At 56.4% G+C, this 18,837-nt stretch overlaps 8 protein-coding genes across 8 annotated transcripts; 5 read left to right on the top strand and 3 right to left on the bottom strand.

Moving 5' to 3' along the window:
- Window positions 1–2,954: 2,954 nt before the first annotated feature.
- ACRALDRAFT_2101735 (uncharacterized protein) lies at window positions 2,955–5,132 on the bottom strand (the record flags this gene model as incomplete). Its single annotated transcript, XM_071023073.1, has 2 exons — window positions 2,955–3,143; window positions 3,204–5,132. 2 exons carry the CDS (start codon window positions 5,130–5,132, stop codon window positions 2,955–2,957), a joined length of 2,118 nt encoding a protein of 705 aa, XP_070875718.1.
- Window positions 5,133–5,347: 215 nt separating this feature from the next.
- ACRALDRAFT_2018367 (uncharacterized protein) lies at window positions 5,348–6,318 on the top strand (the record flags this gene model as incomplete). The annotated part of the gene is made up of 9 exons (XM_071019934.1): window positions 5,348–5,428; window positions 5,473–5,503; window positions 5,538–5,624; window positions 5,702–5,740; window positions 5,790–5,873; window positions 5,922–5,940; window positions 5,974–6,038; window positions 6,106–6,141; window positions 6,188–6,318. The coding sequence occupies 9 exons, from the start codon at window positions 5,348–5,350 to the stop codon at window positions 6,316–6,318; spliced, it is 573 nt and encodes a 190-aa protein (XP_070875719.1).
- On the bottom strand, window positions 6,239–7,397 carry ACRALDRAFT_1041185 (uncharacterized protein). Its single transcript, XM_071015210.1, has 4 exons — window positions 7,270–7,397; window positions 7,090–7,161; window positions 6,947–7,021; window positions 6,239–6,878 (listed from the first exon to the last, which is right to left on the bottom strand). Exons 1-4 carry the CDS (start codon window positions 7,297–7,299, stop codon window positions 6,807–6,809), a joined length of 249 nt encoding a protein of 82 aa, XP_070875720.1. The 5' UTR covers window positions 7,300–7,397; the 3' UTR covers window positions 6,239–6,806.
- An 841-nt stretch (window positions 7,398–8,238) lies between these two features.
- On the top strand, window positions 8,239–8,839 carry ACRALDRAFT_1062392 (uncharacterized protein). The gene has a single exon (XM_071016601.1). The coding sequence runs from the start codon at window positions 8,463–8,465 to the stop codon at window positions 8,694–8,696; it is 234 nt and encodes a 77-aa protein (XP_070875721.1). The 5' UTR covers window positions 8,239–8,462; the 3' UTR covers window positions 8,697–8,839.
- Window positions 8,840–9,077: 238 nt separating this feature from the next.
- ACRALDRAFT_1075560 (uncharacterized protein) lies at window positions 9,078–10,770 on the top strand. The gene is made up of 2 exons (XM_071018398.1): window positions 9,078–9,211; window positions 9,290–10,770. The coding sequence occupies exons 1-2, from the start codon at window positions 9,091–9,093 to the stop codon at window positions 10,654–10,656; spliced, it is 1,488 nt and encodes a 495-aa protein (XP_070875722.1). The 5' UTR covers window positions 9,078–9,090; the 3' UTR covers window positions 10,657–10,770.
- Window positions 10,771–10,790: 20 nt separating this feature from the next.
- Window positions 10,791–12,364, bottom strand: ACRALDRAFT_1080843 (uncharacterized protein). Its single transcript, XM_071019080.1, has 2 exons — window positions 11,663–12,364; window positions 10,791–11,589 (listed from the first exon to the last, which is right to left on the bottom strand). Exons 1-2 carry the CDS (start codon window positions 12,212–12,214, stop codon window positions 11,014–11,016), a joined length of 1,128 nt encoding a protein of 375 aa, XP_070875723.1. The 5' UTR covers window positions 12,215–12,364; the 3' UTR covers window positions 10,791–11,013.
- A 257-nt stretch (window positions 12,365–12,621) lies between these two features.
- Window positions 12,622–14,543, top strand: ACRALDRAFT_1075562 (uncharacterized protein). The gene is made up of 4 exons (XM_071018399.1): window positions 12,622–13,004; window positions 13,081–13,364; window positions 13,430–13,565; window positions 13,641–14,543. Exons 1-4 carry the CDS (start codon window positions 12,880–12,882, stop codon window positions 14,278–14,280), a joined length of 1,185 nt encoding a protein of 394 aa, XP_070875724.1. The 5' UTR covers window positions 12,622–12,879; the 3' UTR covers window positions 14,281–14,543.
- Window positions 14,544–16,445: 1,902 nt separating this feature from the next.
- ACRALDRAFT_1092853 (uncharacterized protein) lies at window positions 16,446–18,094 on the top strand. Its single transcript, XM_071019633.1, has 4 exons — window positions 16,446–16,670; window positions 16,738–16,836; window positions 16,897–17,264; window positions 17,340–18,094. Exons 1-4 carry the CDS (start codon window positions 16,604–16,606, stop codon window positions 17,811–17,813), a joined length of 1,008 nt encoding a protein of 335 aa, XP_070875725.1. The 5' UTR covers window positions 16,446–16,603; the 3' UTR covers window positions 17,814–18,094.
- The last annotated feature ends 743 nt before the right edge of the window (window positions 18,095–18,837 follow it).

The following is an 18,837-nucleotide window of genomic DNA, read 5'->3' on the forward strand; positions in this document are numbered from 1 at the left end:
GTAATGGCGGGCGATGAACATGGGGAGGGCTAGATGATATACAATACGACTAAAAATCATACAGATAGATACTCACCACTACTCCATCACATCGTACGGCTCTGCTGTAGACAGTAATTAAAGGCAAGTCCAAGTCGCGACCGAATTTGCATGTCTAGATAGGGGATTTCTTGTTTCTTGTCCCTACCATCGCTCATTGGCAAGCAATAGCATTGTTCCGACTTGAAAATTCCACACTTGCGCCCCAAGTGCCTCGGGAAACGCCAAGGGAACAGGGGTATAGCATGGCCGGCAGGACGAGTGGCATTCCATCGTATGATTTCAGATGTTATCAAACGACAAGATTCTGGAACCGTCAGAGATTCTCTTCTGCAGTTCTACAGTTCGCCGGCATTACAACGTAATCTCTTGGTAAACCCCACGAGTCATTCTAACACGAAGAATGATGCATCATGGAGCACGCGAGCAGCGGAACATGCCATCGACGGCGTCCGTCGTGGAAGAGACCGTTCCAAGTAGCGTCCTTTAGGGGGACGAGAAGACAATGTGCTTGGCCATTGCGGATACCATGGCTACCTCTGCCATTGGCGAACTATTGGCTTTTGCCGAAGCTAGAGGGGAAATGAGAAAGGCACAATGGAATTAGAGAATGCTGGTCACGCGGACGTCTCCCAAGCGGGAGAGGCCGGTGTTCTCAAGGGACCAGGACCACCTGTCGTCGGGCCATCAGGGCGTGGGGGCGTTCTCTGCTGTGCATTGCATTTTCAAACTCGGCATGATCGACATTGGATACGTTGTAGACGGTTGTGTACACATCGTTGTGTCCAACTTATAAATACATACCCATCTTGGATGTGTTGTTGAGTTGACGTCCTTCGGGTCAGCACTGCGAGGTCCTCTACCTTTTAGAGAGAGCCAGTGTATCGTATCCTGTTCTCTTCTCTACTGGCCGCCATGACAGGAAGGAAATTACCTCTGCCACATCTGCACAGACGACGCCTCAATGACGCCTCGATGTCCGTGCTGACACGAATGCGAGTGCGGTTCGAGACGGCGACGCATGTCAACAGATTGTCGATGCCATGTGAAAGCCGAAACACCATCTGTACAAAACATGCATCTTCATGGTAAAGGAGGTGCGGGAGAACGTAGCCGGACCAGGCAAATGCCGTGCCTGGGTAGAGTCGTCACCGTCACCGCTCATTGATTTGATGAAGCCGAAGCCAGGGGGGCGGAATGCCATGTGTTCACACGGACAAGGTCCCCGGTCTATCGTATGATGGTTATCATTGAACTGGCCTGGACCGGCAGCTGTGTCACAGCGTAGTGATTTGTACGATTGAACATTCCTCGGCGTCAATTGTGCGTGAGAAATCTTCCCATACCCTACCCTACGCCTGGCCTCCGGGGCATTATTATTCCATTCCGAAGCACTACGGGCCGACACGTAAGCACGCCTGCTTAATAAGCATAAACGTTTTAAGCCTCCATCTCGGGCCGTGCCCCAGCACCGCATCTCGATCTTCAAATTCTCGACACCTATCGCATGTTCGTGAATCGAACCCATGCATATCGAGTTGGAAGCTACCCTCGTTCCCTCTCGCGTCTTGAATGGGAACTGCCCGAGTCTTAAAGACCAGATTACTTCTCCGGGCATCTTGAGATTGCCGAAGCTCGCTCGAGACGAGAGACGAAAAGACGTTGCCCAGAGCTTGACTGGTCGACCGGCCCCTGGGACCGAAAGTCGTCTTAAGCGGTGCATATCCGGACCCTTGAATTTGCCTGTGACATAGCCTCATATTGGCGGGTTGGGCTGCTGCCTGCCTGGCTGTCGGCTTCAAAGTGCATCGTTGCTATGCCCGTATGGCCTGACATGGCAGATAACGACCCCCCCTTCACCACTGCATCCAGAAGCATGCAGCACTTGGACTTCTGTGCTGATACTACCCGTCGTCTTTTGAAGCAGTTCACTCCGAACTATGAAATCCACGGTCCATCGACTCAACGAGAACGTAGGTAATGGCAAAACGAGCTTGCGAGCGCAGTCTGCATGTTCGTGTCGATGCAGCAGCGAGTCCTCTGGTTTATACAAAGGATATATCTACGACCCGGGTGACCCTAGAAGATGGCTGTTGCTATTTTTAGCAGTTGAACAGTGCCCCCTACGGGTTGCCTTATAGCAGTCCGCAGGACGAACTGTCCCAACTCGGCAAACCCCAATGGCTTATAAAAATCAGTGACAGACCATGCATCCAGGCTTGTTGACCATGACTCTGATTCTGTACACCCGAGGCTGGGTTCTTTACGAGGGAAACATGCTGGATGGACTGCGCTCTCTTCCAGCCATGCCCGGACACGTACACACGGATCAAACGAGAATCGCCTTGCCCTCATCCTCGCCAACCAACTCGTGGCAACCCGAGCTCAGGGACGCCTGGCTGTGTGCCAGGCCTATTTCACCTCGGCGACGTCAAGGCGGCGCTGGACTGGCAAGCCACCTTGGACCATGGTCGCACAGCCGGTATGTGGAACAGCGGAAAGGCGTGAGTGCGAGAGTCGAGACTACCGAGGCGAAGTTTGGTCGTTGAAGTCTGCGAGGACCTAATCTGATACACATCCGTCGAGCACGCCGCGCATCTCCATGAGCTTTCGATCTCGTGGCTATAAAACACAGCAACTCATGATGCACATCCCTCTGTCCCATGCATGCCATCATACCGATGTTAACATGGCGAGGAAACCGAAGGGTCTGGACGAACGCCTCAAAGATGACATGATCGAGATTGTGGCGAATCTACCATCCACATACGCAAGGTATACCGACTCAAGCGTAGTATTGCATCTACAGGCATATCAGATTGGTCCTCCCATCCTTCCATCTCGGCTCCTCTCGATTAAGAGCATCCAAGTACACGGTGCCTCACTGTCCTCTCGTTAGCTTCTCATGTCCATCGTCATGTCCACCGCTCGGGACTCAAACTTACAATGTCGATCCACCGGCCCGCCCACTTGTCGACAGCTTCCTTGGCCTCGTCCACCAGCCCGAGCTCCAGGAGAAGCTGCACGGCTCCCCGGAGTCCCGTCTCCACCGCCGGCGCGACCCACGCGTGCGTGACGCCGGTGTGTTCCCCAACAAAGATCATCTGTTTTGCACGTTAGTCTCCCTTCCATATTTATCCCTTCCATATTTAAGGGAGACTTACATTCTTGTGCGTCTCAAGATAGGACGGCATGAAAAGCTGGTGCATGCCGACCGAAGGATTGGCCCATCCCCCCGCAAGGGAATCCTCCGCCCAGCACTTCCGCCTATACTTCCCCGTGTACAACTCCCTGGTATGCTCGCCGTGAATCTCCACCATCTCGTCCAGCACGTACTTGACGTGCTCCTCCTCACTGCGCCCCAGCCACCGGACCCCCCAGTCCCCAATGGCGTAGCTGGCCAGCATCGACGCCGGTCCGGTCCCGTTGAGGTTGTAGCTCGGGTAGCACACCGACCCGATACCCGGCTGGTCGGTGGTCGTGCCGCACCCGCCATAAATCGGATTGGCGTAGTCCTCCCAGAAACGCTCCGAAAACTCCAGCGCCACCTTGCAGGCCGTCTGGTACGGGAGCGACGAGATGGCCGACGCGATGGGCCCCTGCAGCGCGGGGAGCCGCCACGTCCGCACCGCCGAGAACGGCGCCGCCACGATGGCATAGTCGTAGCTCGCGCTGTGCCAGTCGTCGCTCAGGTACGAGTCTCGCCACGAAAACTCCAGCCTGCCGCCGTCCCCCTCCCCCTCGTCGTACCGGACCGCCTCGATGCGCCGCCCGAAATGCGTCGCCGACGTGCCCTCCGACTCGGCCGCCTCCAGCAGCGGGCCAAAGGCGTAGGGAAGCCGGTTCAGCCCGCCGTCGACAGTCTTCCAGCTCCCGTACAAAAAGTACATCCTGGTGTACAGGTTCGAGAAGTACGTCGAGCCCCCGAACCCGCCCAGCGCATTCGCGTCGTCGAGCGATCCGCCGAGGTGGTTCACCATAAAGGCAAACTCGGACCAGACGTCGCCGCCCAGCCCGTCGAGCCCGGTGCGGATCCACTCGCTGTGGGCCTCGAAGATGTTGTGCGCCAGCTTGCGCGTGAACTCGATGCCCGGGAGGTACGCGTCGACCTGGGCCTGGAGCTCCTGCGCCGAGGGGGGCAGAACGGTGGGCGGCGGGCCGAGGCTGGCGTTGGCCTGGATCTGCGCCCGGGTGGGGGGCAGTCCCGTGGCGCAGAGCTTGAAGTCGTCGTAGTACATCAGCGCGTTGGGCTGGGACTCGACCCAGGTGATCCAGTCGACGTTGAAGTCCGGGTCGTGGTCGTTGAGCTGGTTGAGCTCGTCAGTCAGCTGGAAGAGGATCTGCTGGTCGGTGATGTTGGCCGACTCGCCCGTCTCCGGGTCGTGGTACATGGCCGGGATCCGCATCGGTCCCATCTCCTGGTACGAGTAGTCGAACGGACCGCCCGACAGGTACTCGGTGCGCACGCGGCCGCCGAGCCGCTCCGAGCCCTCGATGAGGCTCAGGTTGGACATGCCGGCCTGGTGGAGCACAAGCCAGCTCATAAGCCCGGACATGCCCGCGCCCACGATGGCGATCTCCTTGGCCTTGGCCTGTTCGACGTGCACCGGCTTGGGCTGCTTGTTCTCCAGGAACTTGACGCCTTCGAACCACGTGCCATAAGGGTCGATACCCGACTCGTTGTTCATCTTGATGCTCTCGGGACCTTGGCCGTCATCGCGCTTCCGGCGCATGCGTCGCGAGCGGTGCTGCAGCAACTGCGGCTCGCTGCGTCCCATCAGGGTGCCGTCGCTTGCCCACGCCGTGAGACAGCCGTCCGAATCGGCATCCTCGGGGATGAGCCAGACGAGCCGCTGGCCGTCTTCAACCTCGGACACGACGACTGTATGGTGAATGTCGCGAAGCTCATTCGAGGAGCATGGGCCGTAGGCGAAGGAGAGGGGCCCGTCCACTTGGCGTTCCAGCTTGACATGAATGTTCGCGAGACGGGACCTGGTTTGGGACCGCGTCTCCAGCTTGACGGGCAGGTCGGACGGGGCAGCTGACACGGCAACAGCGCCGGCGGCGACAATGGGAAGAAGCCAACGGGCCATGGTGGGACAATGTCGAGTTTTGCGCCGACTTGACTGGGAAGTCTTCCTCGTGTCCTTTGTCCATGGATGCGTCTATGCCCTCCCTATTAATATGTGAACCGCGAACCCCCTCCCCTCCCTGGGGACACCGTCTAGTGAGACAAGAACGGTCTCAGTGGCAAGTTGGGCTTCAACGAGAATCGTACGCATTCTGCAAGATCGATGCAACAGAGAGGATGGGAATTGACCCGGTCATTCAGCTGCGTGGTGGCAGGGAAACGCGTGGAGAAAACCCACGGCTCGGAATCCTCCAGCCAGTGAAGAATCTCTCTAGGCCGTGGTAAGAGTCCATTTTCTGCAGGTCAACCGTGGGGACTTGCCAGATGTAGAAGGTGGAAGGCTAACAAAAGGCCCCTACATGATAAGCGATCATGGAGTTTGGTTGCCCTAAACCCCGTCTCGCTTCGTTGACTCCCATCCGCCCATTATGCGTCGAGAGTTACCAGCGTGCATGTTGGCTAAGCGGACGGAAATTATCCCGCCCATGATCCGTGAAGGATTCTATACGCATACACGGCGCATGGTGTCAGCTGAGAAGAGGATCGCTGCCGTGTCGGATTGTCGCATCTGTCAGTAGTCAGTCAGATCGGCGAGGGGCTTGATGGCTTTCCTGGTCAGTGATTCGGCCGAACCAGCGAACCTGGGGGCTGGCGAGGGATCTACAGAATAGCAGCTCAGCAGCCTATGGTGGTCATCCGGTAGGTCAGAACAGCATCTAATGATGATACTGAAATGATCGTAAATGGCTAGGCCACCCCGTGATCATGAAGTGAACGAGTAGTTGTGGACGATGGACTGGGAGAAGTGGGAATTACACCGGCTCAGTCAGGATAAGCCCCATCATGGGCATCGGAGGGATATCCCTGGGTGCATGGTGTATCGGTGTCCCTATTCGTAGTCGAAGACCCGGCACGGTGAATGCAACTCTGCTCAGGTCCGAATCGTGCAGCCATGAGGACCACCACCACCTGTACATTGTAGTATAGATAGCATCTTTTGGAACTGATACTGCAAAGGTTCACTCAAATGCGTTGATGATATGGTCAAATCAGTCACAGACAGCTCACCTGAAATCACAGTCGCGCAAGTAGTCTTGTCGTCCATTCGCCGATCACCCCTGGAATTCGGAGAGATGTATTATAGATGAGCTGAGCTGACTGCTGGATATCGCACGTTGTCATCTATGATCGTCGGCCATTCTGGGGAACCGAGTCACATCGCCTCCTGAGAATTCTCTGTTCAGCTCATTATTCTCTTGGCAACTCCAAAGAAAAACTGCAGCTGTTTGAAAGACTCGCTGCGCCAGCAGCTGGGCAGAGTGTTCTCCCCAGGCCATAGCTGACGTTGCTAGGAGCTCAGCTGCGAGGAACCCGCCATAACACCGGCCACACAACCTTCTCGTCCGTTTCGATTCCCGGAACCTGAATCCCTGCCGATCAGGAGGGCAACATGGCAAAGCCCGCCAATATCCGTATTCCTACTCTGAAAATACCCTCGCTCCTTTTCCTTTGATTCGTGTCGCTGAATCCAAGTGTGCCCTGATAACGCCATGGTACGATATCCGATGTGAATAGCAAGACCTCTAGAGTCTCCGTTTCGCGGTCTCCGTTGGGGGTTTGACGCTCGTCCGTTCCTTCATCGTTGCCGCTCGTCTCCGCCGATCCTCTCGAGAGCTTCCATCATGACGACCGAGTTACCGCGGATGACCTGTCCAAGCATTGGTGAGCAGATGTGTGTGAAGAAGTCGTTCGTTATGGGTCAAGAATTCGACATACCACCATCCCTATCCGCACCTTCTCTCCACCATCCTTCTCTTCCACGGCGTCGTCAAGAACGATGTTGAGGAAGACCTAGAAAGTAGTGCGTCAGCCAGGAATGCGGGAAACGGGAAAGGTTGACGAAAGTAAAGACCACTCACATCATAGCCGCGGAGAATGCCAATGACCTTGCGGCTCCCGTTGAGCTGAACAAACAGCCTCTTGTCGAGGTACTATATTCTGTATCAGTCTGACGTCCCCTCTATGGCCGGTGCAGAATCTCGGAGTGTCGACGTGGGATGACGATCCAGTGGTCTGAAAGAGCAGCCGGCATTTCGTACCTTCTTGAGTTCTGGCTGAGCGGGCGCCATGGTATCTGAAAATGTCGACGAGACTGTTCGACAAGCTGTGTGTTTATAAGGTGACGACGAATTGGGAGCTCTCCACCTTCAGAGCTTCGAGTTTGCGACGCGATGGATGGAATTCGCTATAGTGCCGCTCCAGTCTGATTCCTCCAAGTCGGTCACGTGAAGGTTTATGGCCCGTGCACATCCCCGCCGGCGTACCTGAGATAAGATAAGACATTGCGGTGCCTCGCGATAGCTCTTATCTGGTAATTACGGCAGTGCTTCCCCTTATCCTGCCCCTTACCCGTCCCGTTACACAGACGGCCGTTCCTCTCGCACTTTCGTTCAAACAATGGGGAAATGCCGTAAACGCTTCGCTGCTCACGCATTGCCGCGCGTTCAATTTGGCCAGCGCACAAGTTTGAATAGCCGACTCCTTTACTTGCACTCCAGAGCATTAGGAGCTGGTCTCCTAGCCCCTTTCCTTCCGTTGACCTATATGCTTCTAACGGCCATAATAACGCCCGACAATCACTATTTACGCGCCGCTCCCTCTGTTTCCGATTTGTTTATCTTGGTCAATCGAGATGCGACTATCTGACCGGGAAGCTGGCCAAGCCGTCAGGGACAGACTGGAGCCCCTCGGCCGAACAGGCCTCAGTATCGTGTACGCAGAAAAGGGCGATCCCAAGTCCGTTCTCAAGGCGGCGGGGTTTTGGCTTGACGGCGAAATGTACGATCGCGCTGCCTTTGCTGAGGACACAAGCAACGTGTTCAAGCGTGAGGCTGCTATCTATAAAGCTCTCGGCTCCCACCCATGCATTCTCACCTGCCTGGGCGTTGAATTATTACCAGACGGCGAGGAGGCCTGGGCTTTACGTCTCGAGAGAGCGCCGCATGGCAACTTGCGGGAGTATATCGAAAGAAATGAACCCCCGACTATGGATCGTCGCGTAAGAGTAGCGACCGACCTTGCACAGACCTTGCAGTATATCCACGACCGCGGTGTCATTTGGGGCGATCTCTCGGCTCGAAACATCCTCGTCTTCGACGACCTTCGTATAAAGCTCTGCGACTTTGCTGGATCTAGTCTACGAGGCATCTACCCCGAGCTTCTCTTTGTATATGAACCTCGTCATTGGGTGCCGGGGCCAGATAAAGAGACTCATGCTAAAGGCACCCTTCCAATGGAACTATTCGCCCTGGGCACTGCCATTTGCGAGATTACTGAATGGGCCTTACCATATGGTCCGATCGAGGTGGACGAACTTCAGCAGAAACTCCAACAAGGGGAGTATCCTCATGTGTCGGAGGACAGTCCTGTGCGAGATGTCATCCAGAAGCTCTGGCGTTTTGAGTATGGTTCTGCGCAAGAGGTTGCGGATGCTTTGAAATGGTCTCTGGCTACTAGACTATCGTAGTAGTATATTCTGTCCTTTGGCTGATTACTTACGGTATTGTGCATACTAACGGCCTGTTTGCCGATGGGTTCTGCCGTAGACTCGCCAGAGGGCGAGATCCATCATCTCCAGTAGAATAACTTGTGCGATGATGCCATTATGAGCAGCATGTTCGGGAGACGATGATGAAAACTAAGTTGAGTTAATATCGGTTGGTCTCGTCTGGTCGTGTTTCCTCGTCCGCTCAAGACAGCCCCAGATACTGGTCAAGCAGACTGAAGGCGAGTTGTGTCACGTGCTGATAATAATATCTATGCTTATGTAAGAAGCCTTCGATGTCATATCCAGAGCAGCTCCATTTCTCACTTTCGGATCGCGCTTCCACCTACAGATGCGACAGACGTAAATTCTCACCATGAGTTCGTTTGCTGCAAGAAGAAAGGCGCGTGTTATCAAAGTCGATGATGACGACGAACCAGGGCTTGGCAGCACTGCCACAGCCACAGCTGGAGATGAGTCGTTGAAGAAGCCAGTTGGTAAGTCGCATCATTTCTCATGCGAAGACCCTTCACTAATTTGCGCTGGGAAGGCTAATTTTCATCTGCTCGGCATAGATTCCTCGGATTCGAAACCGACAGCGAAATTCATAAAGAAGCCATTCCGACAATCCGGTCTACGAAAAAGTATCAAGATCAGTGACGACGCCGACGATACCGCTGGTGATGCCTCCGCGAGCAAGAGGACAAGCGACGCCGATGATGATGACAGTGGCCCTGTTGTGGTCCGTCCTTCTATAGGCCGGAAAAAGCGTTCGTCCTCGTCGAGGCTTGCGTTTGGACAAAGCCGAGACACCAGCGACGACAACGGCGGCGCATCCTCTGCTACGCCCAAGAAGACAACAACACTCGGCCAGAAAGCCCTAGAGAACAGTGCTGTGAAAAAATCGTCGGCCTTCTCCCAGCGCCTACCGCTACGACGTTTCGAAAGCGACGACGACGACCGGCCGAGGTACAGCAAGGAGTCCCTGGCCGAACTGCAAAACTCGACCCCGCGAAGACCACAGGGCGAGTCCGTGTCAACACCGCACGGCCAGGCCGCCGATGAAATGGAGCTCGACGCCTCGGAGCTCGAAGGGGCCGTCATCGTCAACGACGGCGAATACAGCGGCGCCCTCGCCGCCACCGCCCCCACCCACAAGACCACCATCCTCACCGACGCGCAAATCCAGGAACGGAAACAGCGCCGCTCCCGCCTCGCGCAGGAGCAAGAACAAGACGGCTTCATCTCGCTCGAAAACGAATACGAAGACGGCCCCATCGTCGCCAAACCATCCTCCGACACGCGCCTCGTGCCCGAAGACGAAGACCTAGGCGAAGGCTTCGACGACTTTGTCGAAGACGGCGGCCTGTCGCTGGGCAAAAAGGCGGAGCGCGAGGCCCGGGACCGGCGGAGACGCGAGATGGCCGAGCGCATCCAGGAGGCGGAGGGTAACTCGGAAGAAGACTCGGACGACAGCGAGGCGGAGCGGAGGGCCGCGTTCGAGGCCGCGCAGACGCGGAGCGGCATGGACGGGCTTGCCAAGCCGCAGGTCGCGCGGCGACCGGACGAGTCTCTCCTGCAGGCGCCGCCCAAGATCACGCCGCTGCCGGAGCTGGAGGGCTGTCTGGACGGTCTCAGGGTGACGCTGCAGAACATGGAGGCCGAGTTGAGGGAGAAACGGGCCCGGGTGGCCGAACTGAAGGACGAGAAGACGGCGATTCTGAAGAGGGAAGGGGAGGTGCAGAGCTTGCTGGACGAGGCGGGGAGGAAGTATAATGCTGCGCTTGGGGGGCGTGGTGCTGTCGGCCCTTCGGCTCTGGAGGCTGGGGCGTCTCCCGCCAGGCAGATTCAGAATGCGGGTTTGAGCGAGCTGGCTGTGGAAAGGGGGTTAGAGAGCTTCGGGACAACACCGAATAGGCGGTCGGATGTGGGAGAGGAGTAAGCGGCTAGTCGGATGTGTAATATTTATCCCCTGACTTGGGGCGTGATGGAGGACTTATGAAGTGATTTTGTGATACCCCCTGAAAGATCGAACCTTGGAATGAGACGATTCGACTGTGACATATTATGGTCTGGCGCATTCGAGATATGGAACACCAAGGAACAAGAAAAAAAGAAACTGTCAATTCATGAGATGACGTCCTACCAATGTCAACGCCAGATATGAGAAAACACCCCCATATTATATGGTATACAGATGGCTGTCCCCTGATTACCTCCTGTGCAACTCGACCAGTTCGTACGACGGAGATCCGTTCCGCATGCCCCCTGGGCATTTCGTCCGGCCAAGACGATCCTCCTACTTCGACTTGGACACACCAGCCCCAATGACGCCGGGAAGCTTCTCCTCGCCAAGGTTGAAAAGCACGGTGATGGACATGCTGACGATACCGACCATCAAGATTGTGAAGCCGGCGAAGAGCCAGAAGGGCCCGCTGAGGTCGACCTTGCCGCAGGTGGCGCCGGCCCAGTGGGTGACGGAACCGGAGCCGGAGACGGTGGACTCGCAGTGGCAGGTGAAGCAGCTGGTCGAGCCGGCGTACTTGGGCCGGCAGGCGCCGTGGCCCGAGCAGTTGCCCGTGGCGGCCTGGCATTTGTCCTCGGAGGAGAAGCACGACGGGATGCCCTTTTCGCTGACGGCGGAGAAGAGGGACGATGGCGCGGCGGAGGTGCCGGTTTCGGCGTCGGCGTCGACTAGGACTTCCTCGGCGAGTTGGCGGCGGGAGGCGGAGCTGCGGGTCGAGGTCCAGGCGTTGAGGGGCGAGGCGCGCGACGCCTCGGGGAGGAGGACGAGGGTTGTTTCCATTTCGCCGACGTCGGCGAGACGCTGGAGACGGGCGACGTTGTCGATGAGGGAGGATAGGATGGAGGGATCCTGGGGGTTTTGATTTGATTAGTTTCTCACTTTAACGGCTTCGATTTCGTGGTGTGCGGGCGAAAGACGTTACCTTCTTCAAGTCGAAGGACGCAACGGAGGCCTTTCCACTGAAGCATTCCTCGTCAAGCGGGTTGATGGCCTTTTCCAGTTCGCATTCGGAGCGGGAAACGCCGGCCGAGAGGAGGTCCTGCTGGATGAATTCGCGGTGGGCCATGGACGAAGGCGATTCGGAAACGGTGAACGCAGGGGCGTGTCCCGCGAGGGCATCCTTCAACTCTAGCTCGGCATCGGATGTGACGCCCTCCAGCATGATGAGGAGCTGGGACGGCTCGACGGAAGCCACGGTGTCGAAGAGCGGCTGCGGCGCCTTGCCAAGCTGGTTCAGGTAGAAGACGGCCTTGTCGTCGGAGAGATCGTTGGGCAAGTCGTTCAGCGACCCGACGCCGCCTTCTGGGGCGAGTCGCTGGAGGAGAACGAGGCGGGCCAGCTGCCTCGGAATCAATGGGACTGCGGCGGCCGCCGGGGGGTTTGGCTGTAGCACGTAGACATTGGCCGGTTGAGGTTGGGGGGCTGCTGTTGCGAGGCCTGCCAGGGCTGCCGCAACGCCCAGGGAGACCTTCATGGTGGAGTACGGGATGTTCGACGTCTTGGAGAGCTATAGAGCAGATTGGAGGTGCCGGTTGATGTAGAGATGGGACTCGTGTCGACGGAGAGGTGGGCGGTTGGATTGGAGGTCGATTGTTGATGCACCACGTTCCCTGATCCTGGATTCGATGGTGATACTGATGGTACGTACGAAGTACTTCGTAAGACACGTCGGACTCGGCGGACGCGAATCTCGGTGATTTGTTATTCCGAAGTACACAGTACTTAGTAGAGTCTGTAACGTAAAGTTCACACTATGTCCAATTGCTTTTGCTTATCTTCACTGACGCCGATAAGCCACCCGCACGCCCAGCCTGCCTGTGGAGACTGGCGACCGTTGTGGCGATCGGGAAAAGCGTGTCCCTCTGATTATCCGACAGACTGGTGATGGGCATGATTAATACACCAAGCCGAGTATCTCCTACCACCGTCACACCGTGCCCAGCGCTCTCTATTTACTTTATCCCTTACGATTTACATATATCTTCATTATAAGACCCTCAACGAAAGCTCCATCTTCCCTTTCACGCGACCGGCGCGGCCTCCCCCGCATCCACCATCGTCACACATCAAGGCGCCTAGGAATTACATCGTGCCTCATTGTCCACTGCCGAGATCATACCACCCCTGCGCCGGGGCATCATGCAGAGGCTATTCAGGGCATCTGCTGGCATCCGCGCTGCTCGACTCTCTGCTTGGGCTGCCCCTAGCGGCCAACCGATTATTGTGCAGAGAGTCAAGCTGACCCGGGCGAGAAACCTGTTCCGGTATGGCACCCGGTCGAAATCTTGGTTCTCTCGTCTCTGGTTGTCCCCGTCTCGCATGACTGACTTGCCTGTACAGGACGTTCTTGATCGGAGGAGGTGTCACGTATCTCTGCTGGAACATCTACAGCTCGGCGGTGCTCACGCCCTTATTTCGGCACATCGAGACGGAATACGCGTCATTGTCTGAGAAGGAGAGAAGGGCGATCGAAAAGGAAAAGGAAGAGTCGGATGGGTCCATTTTCATCGCCTTCCCGTTTACAACCACATTAATACCGGCGAAGCCGTACAAACCGACCGACCCGGAATGGCTTCAGTTTCTCGAGATCTCCAGGGATCACGACTTGCAGGAGCGGCTACGACGTACGTCACTATCAGAGAGCATCCCGTGCTTGGGGGAAGATGCTAACGGGGAATATGTTGGCTAGGTGAACTGGCCCAATTGGTGGGAGATACCATCGAACGGTTTTCGTGGCGCGATGTAGGGAAGAATCCGAGGGTCAGGAGATACTGGCTTGATATCGGCTTTCCCAGCCGGCCATCACCGACTTTTCAACGCTCTGGGTAAGGACTTTGAGTTGTCCCACGGTTTTGTTGGGGCGGTTTCTTTTCATGTCTGACCATCACTGACTTTTGTAGCATCTTGGTCGATGATATGGGCATCTACTGGGCAACGGAACCAGTGGATTCCTACACGGTGTTTCGCTTACAGTCGATCCTGTGGCCCGTGGCCGTGGCGCAGTCGAGCTGGGCGTTCACGACGGCCATGGTCAAGCAGCACTGGGCCGAGCTGACCAAGGCGCTGGGCTTCCAAGCGTCGCAGCCGCCGCCCGCCACGCCGCAGTCGATGATGGAGGCCGTGGCGCGGTCCAAACTTCCCACGAGCCGGCGACAGACGCCAGACGGCGGCAGTCCCGTCGACCCGCCCCAGGACAACGCGGTCGACAAGGCGGCGGATGCGCGGCCGTCGGACACGGTGCGCAGCGGGGGGCGGACCAAGTTCCTCAACGGCGCCATGTCGTCGCACGTCGACGGCGTGCGGGGGATGTCGTCGGGCCCGTTTATGGAGTTCCGCAAGGTGCTGGGCAAGACGTGGCAACCGACGCCGGCGTTCCCGCCGCGGGGGTCCATCCGCGTGGGCGGGTACGTCGAGGTCGAGACGGAGAAGAGCGTCGTCGTGGCCGAGGTCGAGACGAGCTGGAATCCCAAGACGCGCAAGTTTGACGGGAGGACGACGCATATCCACGTCAAGAGGGTTGGCCTAAAGCCGCCACATTAAGAGGGCGTCTCTACATTCATCTCCATTAAGAAAAGAAGAAGAAAAAAAAAAGAAAAAAGATTTTGGAAGGGTCTCATGGTGTATCAGCCACCGTACATACGTGTAAGACTGCATGGCTTTGGAGTTTGGTGGGAAGAAGGACTCGACAGGGCAAGCGATTACTAGATATTTCCAGCTTTTTGGCTTGGTTTCGCAAAGGCTGTGGCCCAGTGCTTTGCTTGAGAATGTGATACCATTGTCGGCGATCGACAAGAAATACGGTGGTTCTATACGACTGTCTTATGCAACGTTCGTGTAACTGACCGATACCAGAGCATGAGGAACGATGACTGCCTAACGTGCTTGAGCAGAGTCTTTGTTTGCTCAGTTGCCGTCCCGCACTCTCCTCGGCTTGGAATGTCTTTTTCCTTTCTATTTTCCATCCTCGACAGTACATCTACCGCATCCAACGTTGTATTCAAGACCACGATCAGGGCAAACCCAGGGAACGCGATGGAGACCAACCATGGTGACCAGGCGTCTCCCGGAAGCACCTCTGGTAAGCTTGCCCAGACATGGCACCGATCCATTTACAGCACTGACGCGTCTAAAGAAAAGCCCAGAGCCTTTTCAGGATACCAATGGACGTACTTTTCCTCGTTACGAGACGGTCCCATACGTTCGCGTGCCGAGGGATTCTTGGCCAGGGTAAATTGGCGTGGGCTCCTGGACTATACCGCCAAAAAGCGAGATGGCATCCCTTGCGTGCTTCTCCCAGATATCGGCCTGGGCTATAACCATATGGTACGAATCATAGAATTCGCAGATGGGAAACGATGGGTCGCACGCCTTCAGATGCCACCTCTCTCGAACACGGTTGCGACAACGGCCATGGAAACCAGGACATCATGCGAATTCAACACCATGTCTATGGTACAAGAGAGGACCAGTATACCTATACCCAAAGTTCATGCAGTTGAAGCACGTAGCCACTGTGACGTGGGAGCTCCATTCATGCTCATGGACTGCTTGGAGGGGAATGTTGGAATGGATTTGGGGATGAAGATACCACCAGAACGCAAACAGGCCTTTCTGGGGGCTCTATCAAGGATCCATGTGAGTCCTCTAACCGTTCTTTAGACGCAGACACATGACTGATGTCACGGTGGTCGCATCTTGTCTTCAGGTGCAACTCTCTACAGTCCAGTTACCTCAAATCGGGACAATCGTCTCCAAGAAGCCAGACGGCACGTATCAGCAAGGCCCAATACCCGGGATAGGCGGTCCGTTTGATACAGCCACTGCATTCTTCAAGGCGTGGGCTGCTACAACTCGGTTCGGTATGACGACGGATCAACTACGGAGTGCATCGGGCCCATATGCCGACGAGATCGTCCCCTCGGTTCTATCTTTCACGGATTCCATTGCTGGACTAGCTGACAAGATATCTGCACACGACCGCGGCCCTTTTCCACTCTGCCACGGTGATTTTGGGCACAACAACATCATTGTCGACGACAATTATGGCATCCTTGGTGTGATTGATTGGGAGACGGCGTTCGCTGGGCCGTGGGAGATGTTTGGGGATTTCCCACTGACGCTGTCCGTAACGCCGCCAGTATCTGGTGACGGGGATGAGGCTCTATGCAAAAGGAAAGGCTGGGTGGTATTCTAGACTGGTCGACAAGTTTCGTTCTAGCTCATCTAAAGGGGTTGAGGATGAGGTTTAGTCGACCGAGTTCATCATGGGTAATGAAGGGGGAGCCATGGCTTTATCTGCACCAAAGGCCTTAGCTGGACAATGATAGTCAAAGCCAAGTCTTCATCCATCGTACAAGATACAGTAGTGATGCGTGATACATTAATTCATCCGACTATAGGCATGTATGAAATGTCAACTGATAATCGCGACTGCTGGCCATGTCGTGCTTCGGACTCGGTTGGAATGGCGGTATCCAGTTATTATATACCAAGATTAAACGTCACGGAATTCGACCTGCGTCCGGATAATACGAGTCCTGCAGTGAAATTACCGGTAGGCGACAGAAGGACAGCTGAGCAAAGGGAATGAAGCAATTCAGAGACCAGGACGTTACGCTGTCAATTGGATCACGTGACCACCAACGGTACCTTATGTAAGTACCTAGGTACAATTGGATCGCAGCTTTTCGCGCTACTTTGAACGCCAACACCTCAACTCAACGTTCACCACCTCACCACCCACACCTTCGATTGCCTCCGAATCCGGACCCGCGCTGTCCGATTCCTCTGCGCCAGTGACGACATACCAACGCATATCACATTCGCCTTCTATCGATAACACGACCCGTACGCCGTGACCAAGATGGGCAAGAAGAAGCGCTCGTATCCCGACATTGAGGAGGTCCTCTCGCGGCCATGGTGCTACTACTGTTCGTCTCCGAGCCAGCTCGACCGCAGTTGCTTCCGCAGAGACCCAATGCTGATGTGTCAAACTAGGCGAGCGAGACTTTGAGGACCTCAAGCTACTCATCTCGCACCAAAAGGCGAAGCACTTTAAGTGCGATCGGTGCGGACGCCGTCTCAACACAGCCGGAGGTACGTCGCGTCGTGTCCTATCTAGAGGCGAAACTTAACCGTACCTTTTCTTTTCCGCAGGCCTCTCCGTGCACATGAACCAAGTCCACAAGGAAACGCTCAACCAAGTCGAAAACGCGCTGCCGAACCGCCAGGGCCTCGATGTCGAAATCTTTGGAATGGAGGGTATCCCCCAGGAGATCCTCGAACAGCACCGCACGCGCATCGTGCAAAACTTCTACCAGGCCCAGGAGGACAGGCGGATCGCCACGGGTAACCCGCAGCCGGGCCAGGCGAAGCCGCCGAGGAAGAAGCTCAAGATGGAGACGCCGGAGGAGCTGAAGAAGAGGTTGGCCGAGCACCGGGCGAAGATTGCGGCTGCCAAGGCGGCGGGGGTCAGCCCGAGTACTGTGACCGCTGCTCCTGCGAGCGCCAGCCCTGGAGCATTTGTACGCTTGTTTCCTTTTTGTTTTTTGTTTTCCCTACCATACTGTTACCCCTGCTAACCCTTGACTTCCTTCTAGAACAATTCACCCTACCCTCCTCCCGCTCAGGCTCCCTATGGCGCCACACCCACCGACCAACAGTTCCCCGCGGCGACCGGTGCCGCCGTCCCGCCCGGCGCGCAGACATACCAGCAACAGGCATACCCGGCGGGCGGATACGCCGGGTACCCCGTGGCGGGGTCGCTCCCCTCGAGGCCGCCGGGCAGCGTCGAGCCGCCTCCCGGGCTACCACAGCGCCCGTACGAAAACACGGCGGCGGCAGCAGCAGGCGGTGCAGTGGGCGACGAGATTGACCAGCTCATCCGCATGGCGGAATCCGGGGTCAAACCGGGGCGGAAACCCGAGGAGGGCGAAAAGGCGGCGGCGGCGAAGGGTGCGACGGAGAAAAAGCCGAAAAAGGGCGGCAGGATGGTGTACTCGGACGACAGTATCAGTCCCGAGGAGCGGATTGCGCAGCTGCCCCGGTACGCGTGGGTGCCGCCCGTGTCATAGTCTGTCTTTGATCTGTCGGTTAGTTATGGAATCTTGTCTTGTAGGTGGCGAGAGAGGAGGTGCATAGGCGCAATAAGCGTTGTATTTGTCGTCGGAGCACCAGGCAATGTACGACTATGGACTACTCGACCAAGGGGAATGGATGAGATGCTTGATCGACTCTATTGTACTCCATGGTCCTCTGTATATTCCTCGATCATCGGCGTCCGTCTTGCGATGCGACGCTCCTGATGCGCCCCGACATCACATCAGCATTCATTGAATCCCACATGAGAGACGACGTGTGTGCTCCTCTGCATGCCCTAGAACCCACTCGAATACAACGTCAGCGTACGTTGTACGTTGTACGTTGTATGCAACGGACAATTGTCCCGGTCCTCCAATCGCACTTTTACCGTCTTGGACGCCCAGGTTGCCCTCTCAGTCGACCTGGTCGTACGGAGCGTCTCTCTCCAGCCTCTCCTTTTGCGTCAATGCAGGTTGGATCGCCTCATTACACCCCGGCCTCTGTCTGGTCCACAGGTACGGCTAAATAGGAGACCACCCCACCGTCCATCATACCCCGGCACATTTCGTCCCCGCTGCGGTTCCCCCTAGCCCCGGAAGGCGTTTCTTGGAAGGGCTAGTGTCCATGCCGTCGAGGAAGTGGTGATGCTGTACGTTGGTTGTCGTTGAGCTGTTGCCCCTGACCTGACACTCCTATATCTTGGACGTCAAGACAACCACCATCTCAGAGTAATAGACTGTCCAAGCATATCTTCAGTAGCCTCCCTTCAACAGGAGACGCACAAGTCCACGACATGCCTCAACGAGACCAAGTAAACGGAACGTCTCCCGACCGAGCCGGCCTGACGCCACCATCGGCTCCTCACCAACTCCCGCCCCACGCTCGGTGGCGTCCAGTTGCCAAGTCGGCTGTCAATGGCTCCCTTTGCTCTTTGCCCTTTGCTTTGCTAGACTTACCTCAAGACTCCACGGGGAACGGGAAGCCGCAGTGTTTCCCCAGAGCCCATATTCGCCCCGA

This window comes from Sodiomyces alcalophilus (genome assembly GCF_042370955.1).
Source record: "Sodiomyces alcalophilus JCM 7366 unplaced genomic scaffold ACRALscaffold_3, whole genome shotgun sequence".
NCBI lineage: Eukaryota > Fungi > Ascomycota > Sordariomycetes > Glomerellales > Plectosphaerellaceae > Sodiomyces > Sodiomyces alcalophilus.

What these genes read in the sequence shown, in the direction of transcription:
- ACRALDRAFT_1041185 (XM_071015210.1), bottom strand. Translation starts at nt 7,299, where the DNA reads ATGGCGCCCGCTCAGCCAGAACTCAAGAAG. An exon ending in CTCAGCCAGAACTCAAGAAG is followed by an intron (nt 7,162 to 7,269) that starts GTACGAAATGCC and finishes TACAGAATATAG; the next exon opens with TACCTCGACAAGAGGCTGTT. An exon ending in GCATTCTCCGCGGCTATGAT is followed by an intron (nt 7,022 to 7,089) that starts GTGAGTGGTCTT and finishes ACTACTTTCTAG; the next exon opens with GTCTTCCTCAACATCGTTCT.
- ACRALDRAFT_1062392 (XM_071016601.1), top strand. Translation starts at nt 8,463, where the DNA reads ATGGAACTATTCGCCCTGGGCACTGCCATTTGCGAGATTACTGAATGG.
- ACRALDRAFT_1075560 (XM_071018398.1), top strand. Translation starts at nt 9,091, where the DNA reads ATGAGTTCGTTTGCTGCAAGAAGAAAGGCGCGTGTTATCAAAGTCGAT. An exon ending in GTCGTTGAAGAAGCCAGTTG is followed by an intron (nt 9,212 to 9,289) that starts GTAAGTCGCATC and finishes TGCTCGGCATAG; the next exon opens with ATTCCTCGGATTCGAAACCG.
- ACRALDRAFT_1080843 (XM_071019080.1), bottom strand. Translation starts at nt 12,214, where the DNA reads ATGAAGGTCTCCCTGGGCGTTGCGGCAGCCCTGGCAGGCCTCGCAACA. An exon ending in CGTCCTTCGACTTGAAGAAG is followed by an intron (nt 11,590 to 11,662) that starts GTAACGTCTTTC and finishes CAAAACCCCCAG; the next exon opens with GATCCCTCCATCCTATCCTC.
- ACRALDRAFT_1075562 (XM_071018399.1), top strand. Translation starts at nt 12,880, where the DNA reads ATGCAGAGGCTATTCAGGGCATCTGCTGGCATCCGCGCTGCTCGACTC. An exon ending in CGGGCGAGAAACCTGTTCCG is followed by an intron (nt 13,005 to 13,080) that starts GTATGGCACCCG and finishes TTGCCTGTACAG; the next exon opens with GACGTTCTTGATCGGAGGAG. An exon ending in CCGACTTTTCAACGCTCTGG is followed by an intron (nt 13,566 to 13,640) that starts GTAAGGACTTTG and finishes TGACTTTTGTAG; the next exon opens with CATCTTGGTCGATGATATGG.
- ACRALDRAFT_1092853 (XM_071019633.1), top strand. Translation starts at nt 16,604, where the DNA reads ATGGGCAAGAAGAAGCGCTCGTATCCCGACATTGAGGAGGTCCTCTCG. An exon ending in CCGTCTCAACACAGCCGGAG is followed by an intron (nt 16,837 to 16,896) that starts GTACGTCGCGTC and finishes TCTTTTCCGCAG; the next exon opens with GCCTCTCCGTGCACATGAAC. An exon ending in GCGCCAGCCCTGGAGCATTT is followed by an intron (nt 17,265 to 17,339) that starts GTACGCTTGTTT and finishes ACTTCCTTCTAG; the next exon opens with AACAATTCACCCTACCCTCC.